The 10,544-nt window shown below is 33.4% G+C and overlaps 1 protein-coding gene across 6 annotated transcripts in view; it reads right to left on the bottom strand.

Moving 5' to 3' along the window:
• LOC118735148 (Krueppel homolog 2) overlaps positions 1 to 10,544 on the bottom strand; it is a 199,634-nt gene that overhangs the window by 82,571 nt on the left and 106,519 nt on the right. Inside the window, exons 2-7 of one of the 6 annotated variants that reach the window (XR_004992523.1) lie at positions 7,391 to 7,600; positions 7,082 to 7,331; positions 6,890 to 7,023; positions 6,151 to 6,279; positions 6,010 to 6,084; positions 5,721 to 5,953 (exon numbers count right to left, since the gene is read on the bottom strand). Coding sequence is in view for 3 of the 6 variants with exons in the window: in XM_036464780.1 (XP_036320673.1) it covers positions 6,068 to 6,089; positions 6,151 to 6,279; positions 6,890 to 7,023; positions 7,082 to 7,331; positions 7,391 to 7,590 (735 nt within the window). In the remaining 3 variants the exon portion in view is untranslated. Of the gene's footprint in view, positions 1 to 5,720; positions 5,954 to 6,001; positions 6,090 to 6,150; positions 6,280 to 6,889; positions 7,024 to 7,081; positions 7,332 to 7,390; positions 7,601 to 10,544 lie in introns of those variants that run through there. The other 5 variants (XR_004992522.1, XR_004992524.1, XM_036464780.1 and 2 more) reach the window with 5 other exon arrangements.

Raw genomic sequence — 10,544 nt, forward strand, 5'->3', positions numbered from 1 at the left:
TACAAGTGTTAGGGTTGGTCTCTACACATCTAAGTTATTCAATATTTGTATTAGAGAAATTCATAATAAAATAAATTTAGCCGCAAACTACACGATATCAGGTAGTTAATACCGGAATTTCGATCTGCCATTTTAATTTTAGACTTGAAATCGTTACCAGAACAACATATAAAAATTTCATATGCTCTCATCACTTGTTTGGTGTGTTCTGTTATCCATTTATTATCGGCTGATCGGTCTGCGAATGTTATCCTAATAACTGTGGACTCTCAGAGCCTCAGTGGGTGAAACTGCAGCCTTAACTAACACCCCTATTCTGCAACCCTTTCGTATTCGGATTTTGCTATGAATCGTAGAAATAGTATGATGCAATCCGAATCGCATTTTCTTAACTTTCGAAATTCGTAGCAATGGCATGCCTAAAAACGAACGAGTAAGAAATTCACAGCTTTTTTGCGTAATTTTTTACGAAAACAATTCTGTGTCTGTCGGAGGCGAAATAAAAGATGTAAATCGATGTGTGTTTGCAGGAAATATTAGTTGTGTTCCTTTAAACAGATGAATTTGCCTTTCGCATATACGTGGATTTTTATCCACTGCTTTATATAAATGAATAAAAAAGAATCTTTGTTGCCTCTTATCGAGAAACTTGGGCCCGGTTTAGGTATTTGTACAATGATTTTCGGTTGTTGTGTCCAAACGCATAGCCCGAATACAAAAACTTTAACATACACGTGTAATCAAAGGATTCAGCTTCTATTTAAAACAAATATTTCAAATTTCCGACCACTAGTTTATTAATAAATTCAGTTTGCACTATGCACTTTTTTGTAAATTTCGATGTGGATTCTGCGCAAAAATACTGTGGATGGCGTAGCCGGAGTTATATGCACAATAAATGTTGTATACGTTTGGCATGCGGAAGCCCCTCTTCTCCGGCAACACAGAAATGAGAATTCTACTTAGTAAGGGTTATAATTCCTAAGCGCGAAACAGGTGGTGGACCTAACAAAGTGCATATTTTCAATGGCTTGGAAGAAGTTGTTATTGCATTAACTGGATTGAGAACCAGTTCTTCAGGCATAGGAGGAGTTCTGGCTTGTGGTTCAACAATTCAACCAGAAGCTGACATAGATGCGCCCATGGTTACTATGCCCGACAGCTGCGCATATCTTTGTGAAATCATTCCCATAGCAGGCTCTTACACCGCTGCTATAATTGTAAATGCAAATCAAACAATCTTCTATATATATATAAATGTGAATGTCTGTTTGTTTATTACCTTATAACTTCTGAACAGCGGCACGGAATCGCACGAAACTTTGCACACTTATTTGCTTTTATCCCGGGAAGGTTATAGGCATAGAGAAAAATGGGCAGTACTGGAAAAGAGGGCGTGGCACCTCCTATACTATCTAAAATTTTCATGTTGTATATCTATTGATATATTTGTGGTAGAGCATTGGAACTTGCTGTCGAGATAAATAAAATTAATTCCATAATCATGGGAAAAAATTGGCGATATTGGAAAATGGGGGATTGGCACCTAGGCGTGAATTATTTAATCAGTTCTAACTTCGGAACCGTAAGTTACATGAACTTGAAATTTGGTATGCAAACATATCTATGGTAGATGCATCTTAAGGTATATATAGGGTTCAATCAATACCACTAAGGTATCACTCTAATGAGTACTTGTACTCAAAAGACTGAAAGTATCGATACCTACTCAGTATCGGAAAAGTATCGAGTACTTACTTGAATTGTTTTCATCTTCTCTTTCGAGAGATACTTCCCTTTTTTGTTGTAAAAGGTCGTATGATTACGTCTTATCATGGTTTAAAACATTGTATGTCAAAATCAAATAAAAAGCCAATAAATTTGCTGGTATAGAAAACGTATATTACAAAATAATTATTAATTAATATTTGTGGCACATTACTACGGAACAGTATTGGTTATCATTTTTTCAGTCATATGAGTGTATAGGTAACCCAATATGGATAAGTTTCGGATTTTTATTTTTGGTTTTTATTTTCAAATTAGTTTTATTCACTTTTTTATAAATAATATAGTTCATTCCATAACAAAAACCTTGTTAATCCAAGTTCAAAACTTTGTACAAAAATTAAAAGCAAATCAACAAAGTTTTATCAAAGAACGTAAATAATAAGAAGGACAACTTGTGCTTTCTCTTTTGCGCTAGTACGTTTTCATCAAAATTCCACACTTTATTCTAAATAAAAAGTGTTTAATTTTGGTGAAGCTTTGATTTTCTTTTAATTTTTGTACAAAATTTTAAACTTGGATTTACATGGTTTTTGTTATAGAATGAACTATATTTTTTATAAAAAAGTAACTAAAATTAATTTGAAAATAAAAATAAAAATCCGACACTTATCCATAAGGTCACCCCTATAAGTAAACAGCGCACTGCATCGTTTACAAACTATTTATGAAAAAAAAAAATTGTATTGTTTCTTTTGGTACATTGCTGAGGAACAATATTAGTTATAATTACATATATGACTTCATATAAGTATATTATTCACGAAATATTAATGAAAAGATAGCTTTTGGGGCACACTGCCAAGAAACAACAACTTTTCTAAATGCTATTTCGCGATTTCTACTTTCTCTACTACATGACCGCACTTTTCGCGAAAACTTTAATAACGGGCGTCATTTGTTGAGTTGCCGTTGCAATGATAAAACTAGTAGAAATTGCTCTTTCGATACCAAGTACTTTTTTTTCGATACTTACTCGATACCGAACCAAAAGGTATCGAGTAAAAAAAATACTTGGTATCAAAAGAAAAGTATCGAGTATTTACTTGTATCGATTGAACCCTAGGTATATATAAATGAGTTTGTAAAAGGAGGCGTGGCAGATAACATAGGCGTGGAATTTTTAGTCAGTCATAACTTCGGAAACATAAGGCACATGAACTTGAAATGTGGTGCTTATAGTAAGGTATATATATAAATGAGACTGTGAAAAGGGCGGCAAATCCCAAAGGCGTGGAATATTTTACCAGTTATAACTTCGGAACCATAAGTCACATAAACATCACATTTGGTATGCAGACATATCTATGGTAGGTGCTTATAGTAAGGTATATATAAATGAGTTGGTAAAAGGGGGCGTAGTACTTATCATAGGCTTGGAATTTTTTTTCAGACATAACTTCGGAACCACAAGTCGCATGACCCCTTTAATTCCTTCTGGCGTGGGGTGAAGCCCGCGGGTAAAAGCTAATCAAACAATTTTACTATAAATAAGCACTTGATGAGTGTTTTTTTAATTCCTTTCCACTTTGTTTTCCTTCATTCAGTTGTTTTCGAAAAACAACTGATAGCAGGTAATGCTGCAGATGTTTCCGCAATGGTTGCAGCAGGTGGATTTTTCGTTTTTCGTATGGTAGCTACAAATTAGTGATGGGCGAAATAGCGATTTTTCAGTATAAGTGAAAGGAGTGATAGCAATTTTTAAATAACAGTGACTTTTTATGACTCGCTATAGCTAATTTTAATAACACAGAAGAGGTCTTCATCTAAAGTGATAAAGGGATAAATTGCTTAAATTTATCAGTTTATCCGCCTTTTTTCATGAACCCACCTTGGTAAATAATTGCATAAAACTGTTTATTATTTAACTTATATGGCTAGTTACGTTTCATTCTTACCTCGTACATTGTGTTCATTTGCTTTTATGTGTTCCAAAGCGACTATCTGGGAACCTGTAAGGGTTGAATTTTGATAAAATGTATATATTTATCCACCAAAGTCGTTTAATAAAGTGATAAACTTTGGTTAAATAGATACAAAGCTTGATAGTTCATTTATCAAAATGATAAATTTATCACTTTATCAAGTTCATCAAGAGTTTATCACTTTTGATGAAGACCCCTAGAAATTTGTAATAGTTAGTTGTAATAAATTATGACAAATCAGTGTTGGTACATGTAGAGATAATTCCCTACCCATAGGGATTTCAGTCGAAAAAATTAGTGTAGGCAAAAGAGGGAAAAACTTCATTTAGACCAGATAATAGAACAACGCTGTTTCGCTAAAAGAAACGAAAACTATGTACAATAATCTGCAAAATGTGATAAATACTAGGAAAATATTTCACTAAAAAATTAATGAATGAATGATAAAAAAGGCTGAGTGTTGGAAAGTATAATCAATTTCTATAAATTTAATAAATTTAACAGCTTCTTGAAATTAATAAATTTAACAGCTTCCTGAATAAAATAGGTCAAAATGACCAAAAATAACTGAAAGAAATCCAAACTGGCAAAAAATTACCTATAAAGTTTTAATTTTTGGAATTCAAGGCGAACAAATTCTATACATCTATAGAACGCCCTTGAAGCTTTAGAAATAGTATGTCATTTCATTAAATCCAAGCCCAGATAATAACTAAAAATAAACCAAAAATAATCTGAAAATTGAATACAGACGATAAAGCTGTCTTCAAATCTTACTTTCTCAAAGAGTGATTGTGTTCATGCTATAGGTGCACGGTATCCTTGAACCAGATTCAACTGAATTGGTCTGGAACGATGGAATTTCCGATCAGACTATTTTGGGGGAGTGTCCCGAGTTAGAATACGTGAAGTTCAAAATCGCGGCAAGCGGGAAAACTTCGTCTAAAGGCAGAATTTGTTTTTCTATACTGTTGTACGGATCCAGTGAATGCGTAAAATAGATTTTATTGTTTTAGTCAAATGCCTTCTTTTAAGCTCAGATTGGCTGTATGCAAGAAAATCGTCTTCTGTTGATTTCTGATTTTCCCCTAGAATCTCTTTGAAGGTCGCTTTACAATTTCGAGCTCAAAATGTTTGATTAACCATGGGAAAATCATTGAGATGACAACATTTAGACAACACGTGTTGACTTCGGAACCTTTCTATGTTTCACATTAGGCCGGATTGGCGGTCGCTTTGACTAGCACGGAAATGACCTTACCACACCATGTGCATCTAGACACGCGCTTTCGCATTTATTGGATATTATAAAAGCTATGTGAATATTAAATAATCAAATTTAATAAAATTTTATAATTTTTATCTTCCAACTAAATTTAAGGAAAAATCCGGGACCGGGGGGAAAAACCCCCACCCTATAGTCGGGCCTGCACATATATGTACAAGTATGTATACAATTGACTTGTATATATGTAAATATATATAATCATTCATCTAGAACCTTATCGAAAACCTATCTGAAAATCGAAAAAGTTACCGTTTTTGTAATCGGCACTTGGCACGATTTTGAACTTCACGTATTCTGACTCAGGAACACTCCCCCAATATAGTCCAATCGGAAATTCCATCGTTCCAGACCGATTCAGTTGAATCTGGTTCAAGGACACCGTGAGTGTTAAACAAAGAAGTAAACGAAGTTTTTCTTTTAGAGGCGCATTTCATTTCAATGAGCTGCTAGAAGCAAGTCGATGAAAATACCGCGCACGGAATATGCGATAAATATGGGGCATACAAGAAATAAAAATAAATATATACATTACTAACGGACTATTCCAACGGAGGCGACACCTCAGGTAAAAAAAATAAATCACATCAATTTTGCTTAAATCTGTAAAAACAGCAGGTAGAATAATCCTTTAGGAATAGATTTTTATCGCTTTATTTTTCTCTAGTTTCTCTATTTTATTGTTATAAATGCATACATAGTATAATATGCTGTAATATTTTTGCATCAAGTTTTCAAGGCATTCTAAAGGTAAAAAGGCAAAGAATAATTATCCTAAAAGAGAACATTTCATGAACTTTAAAATGGTGGTAAGTTATAAGAAAAATACATTTATGGTTAGAAGTTATAAGCGTTAAAAAAATACATATTGGATGTCCCACCAGTCACAGCAAAAAAAGAATCTTGTAACGTAAGATACAAATTCTTAAGCTTCCCATTGTTCGAAAGAGGTCCCCTTATTAAAAATATAATAAATATTCACATCAAGCCAGTAGCGTTCATTTTACTCACGAACTATGTTTCCTCAATAGTTACTCGTCCCACCCATCACAAAATGTTGTCCCATCCGTCACAAGCTAAAATAGGCTTTTCTTTATTTTAAAATATAAGAATGCCATTAAAGAATAAAATGGTGCTTAACATTCCACTTACTGCATTCGAGAAAGCCGCTGTGAAAACGAAATATTTATAGTTTGTCTAAAATTTGGAAACGAATCCAAACACTCAGAGAAGCAGGTGTCATCGTTGTCCCACCCGTCACGCTTGGAAAATGTTAAATTTCTGTGTAAATTGTATAATTAAATTTTATACTTTATCAGTTTCGTATCAAACTGGTAACTTACTTTAAGTGTTAATAGTTTGACACTTGTCAAATCAATAGTTAAAGAGAATTTAATAAAAGTTTTAGAAAAAACGAGTTAAAATGTCTCACCCGTCACTTCGGAATGTCCCTAAAGCAAATGTCAAAAAGCATTCAGTATTAAATTTTCTACGATTTGATTTTGGAAATTTATGTAAGTAAGGCGCCCGCTGTAGTGTACCATTCCGCAGGGCCTGGGTTCGAGCCCAGGTTCCAGCTAACATTACAAACACAAGAAAAAAGTTTTTCTAATAGCGGTCGCCCCTCGGCAGGCAGTGGCAAACCTCCGAGCTATTTCTGCCATGAAAAACAGCTTCTCATAAAAATACAATCGCCGTTCGGAGTCGGCGTAAAACTGTAGGTCCCTCTCCTTTGTGTGACAACATGAAGGCGCACGCCACAAATTGGAGAAGAAGCTCGGACAAACACTAACATTATGTGTAAGCGCCAATCTTTTATTATTATTATGTAAGTTTTCAACTTCTTTCTCGTAACACGCCAACGATTCTTAATTGAATTGAAGTCACTTACCTGAAAGTGAATACTACAGCCAGAGGCATTATGAAAATCTCCGCGAATGACGCTGCTTTCAGTATATTGCTAGCCTGGAACTCAACCAGCGAAATCAAGAATCTTGCCCCCCACCATGAGTTTTGTCCAATAATCTGTGAAAAAAATATCAATATAAGCAAAGAAAATAAGAATGTATGCGAAAAGACTCACATCCAGTAATTTCAATGAATAACTAGACGCATGCAGTACAGCGAACAGAACAATTGGAATGAGAATTAGAAGTGTAGGTTGTACGTTAAAGAATATAAGCGAAAACATAAGGTAGTGGCAAGAATCTTCAATAAAAAGGCGTGCCAAAAACTCCCTCGAAAATGTGAACGAGGGTAAACGCTGATGTAGGCGTAATGCTGACGTTGCTGCATTTGATAGCAATACTTTATTGAATGAACTCTGCTGATTACTGCAAATAAAATTCGCAAATTTGAATAAAACTGCATGCTGTAATTATTTTATTCCTACCTTATTATTGGTACAATGTAGCTTATTGTGAAGAGAACAGTCAGCATGCGCGTAGCCCACATAGCTACGTCGACTTTGTTTGTCCGAACATGTTGTTGCATTTTCTCCAATATGTTGCCATTACTATCTTGTTGTAGAGGTGGTGTAGATGATGAAGTTGAACCGTTATTTTGTCGGTTATCACTTGCGTCGTCACTCATTTTATTTGATCTGCAAAGTGAATAATTACATTAATTAAAAAAATATTTGTACCAAGGCGAATTCATATTGGGTCGTGTTTTTTCATCAGCTGTGACAAGCTTTCATCATGATTTCAAACATTTTAATCTGAATTTTTAGAAAAAGTTTATAGCCTACAAAATTGTTGTATAGGTTTTGTAATTTTTTTCTGAACGAATTCTTATCCGCTTTAAACGTTCACTTTATTTTATTTATTTCATGGCCATAAACTACATACCCAAAAATTTTATAAAAATTCATATTAAAAATTAAAAAAGTTTGATTCTTTGAGTTTTTCTATATTTTGTATAAAGTTTGATCAATATGTTTTAGATTATAGTATACGGGAATCCAGAAAGTACGACCGATTAATCGGCATCGGCATCGGCTAGTATCGGCACAAAATTGAGCATCGGCCTTTTTTCGCCGATTATTTGGAATTTCTTTTCATATGTTTAGGCGAAGCGACAGACAACAGCCAACATCAAAAAACATTTGCAGACTGATCACAAAACTTAATCTTTTTGGTTGAAGGTGTTTCACGTTTTTTCCATACAAAAGTATGTTCGACAATTTTCTTTTATATGGAGGACACTGCCAGCAAAAAAAATTGCCAAAAATTAACAAGATATAATAGCAGCTTGAAACTTGCAGTTCATTATACTAGAATCAAATGGCCTACAAAACTGCTACCGAAATTCTGATTAAAAAGTTGGAAATTTTGGTGAAAATAAGCAGAATTTTTCTAAATATACCGCGCACTTGTGCACAGGGTATAACAGTTGTTTGGAACAGCCTAAAGGAATCGAGATAGAAACTGCGATAAATCAGTAACTACTGAAGCTAATTGGCTCAAAGTCGATTATTGCAATGACCACTGGCAAAAAATTAGACTATTTTAAATTTTTGGTTTTTTGGCGTGGCGCCCCTTACTTATAACTACAAATGTGTATCTCGGTAATCGATTTATCAATTTTCACCAAACTTGGTGTATTCAATAACCTTCATATGAAAAAGCAATTCGTTGAAATTATTCAAATCGGACTAAAATTGCACCGGTTTCTCGTATAACGGTAATCTTCGGATATACGAAAACTCCTATATTTCAATAACTGAGGTCGTTAATTTACTCCAAGTTAATACTTACAACAATCTCTTAAAGCAAAGTTTGAAATCTGAATTTATATGGTGCTTGTTGTATACCAACTAGACTTTTATAAAAAACTAATAAACATTAAATAAACAAAAGACAAATTCCAAATGCCAAAACCGGTCAAAATATCGCAATTCTTTTATTTTGTGGACCACTATATGTATGTACATTAGATTGCGTCACTCCCCATACAAAAAAAAAATCGGTTATGAATAAAAATAGTTTCCTAAAGATGTTTTTTGAAAAAATCCCCTCACATGACAAAACGGTTTATGCTTAAAAAATTTGCATAAAAATATTTAAATAAAAATTAAAAAAAAATTTAACGGAATCGTAATGAGATTTTTGATGCTGTTTTTAACTTTTTTCAAAGATTGGTATAAGGAATACTTGAATAACTGAACCTAAACTCTTCCGATTTGGACTTGTGAGGTATCATTGGAAAGGTATTTTCTCACCCTTTTTATTTCTTTGCTAATAAACTCATTCAGAGGATGAAAGAGTGAGGTAGGAAGAACGAACGTCATTCAAAGTTGAATTAAGATGTGTTGGTATTTGAAAAAAAATTTGAGACATGAATTTACTCGTGTAAAGTTAGCAAGCGTTTTTTGTTAAAGTTACTTTTTAATCAGAGTTCCTGATAGCAAAGCAATAGTTCTACAGTTCCATAATCAAATTTTCAATAGTTCTGTTAATTAAAGCCAAAAAAACAAAAATCGCTTGCCAACTTCACGCAGCAAGCCTATTTCAGCAAAAACAGTTCTGATACCATCAACTTACGAGAAATAAAGAGTTCTGCAGTTCCCTAATAGTCCCGAAAAAAGTTCCGCGAAATTTTGAAAAACAAAACCAAAAAAATGTTTACACTAAATTTTTTTATTTTTTTTTTTAAATACTTTTTAATCAGAGTTCCTGGCAGCAAAGCAATAGTTCTACAGTTCCCTAACCAAATTTTCAAAAGTTTTGTTAATTTAACCCAAAAAAGCTAAACAACAAAAATCGCTTGCTAACTTCACGCGCAAGCCTTTATTCAGCAAAAGCAGTTCTGATACGACCAACTAACAAGAAATAAAGAGTTCTACAGTTCCTTAATAGTTCCGAAAAAAGTTCCGCGAAATCCAGAAAAAAAAATTTTTACATAAATTTTTTTTTTTTTGTAATTACTTTTTAATCAAAGTTCCTACAAAACTGGATACTCAAAATCTTCCTAAGGGCCGTTTTCTCAAGTAGTTCTAAAAATTTATCTGCCCTTTAAAACCAAATTTTCTTATCAAAAAATGTGTTCGAAGGGCACATAAATTCTAAAACGTACTTGCTCGTAATTTCTACCAGTTAATTTTTTTTTTAGCATTGCTCAATGGTTGAACCTTTGATTTCTATTGTTTCTGCTAAAGAATGGACTATATTTTTATAAAAAAATAACGAAATTTAAATAAAGAAAAAATTGTGAAAACTTCTCACTATGTGAGGTTGGTGTAATTTTTTCGACCACTGTATTATAATGTACGTATGGCAATGCCATCTTATAGGTAAAGAGTTTTAAGCACAAGCCAATCAGGTGATCGCTTCTATTATATATATATATATTATTATAAATATGGTAGCACCATCATACGAGTAACGAGTTAAGAGTTAGCCAATCAGGTGATCACTTCTATTATCAAATGCCGACGCGGCCACCTGGCGGCTAAATACTTAATAAAATCCTTGTAGAAATGAATATTATTATAAATATGGTAGCACCACTATACGAGTAACGAGTTAAGAGTTAGCCAATCAGGT

The sequence above is a fragment of the Rhagoletis pomonella genome, unplaced genomic scaffold, assembly GCF_013731165.1.
Source record: "Rhagoletis pomonella isolate Grant_MI unplaced genomic scaffold, Rhpom_1.0 Rhpom_scaffold_00003, whole genome shotgun sequence".
NCBI lineage: Eukaryota > Metazoa > Arthropoda > Insecta > Diptera > Tephritidae > Rhagoletis > Rhagoletis pomonella.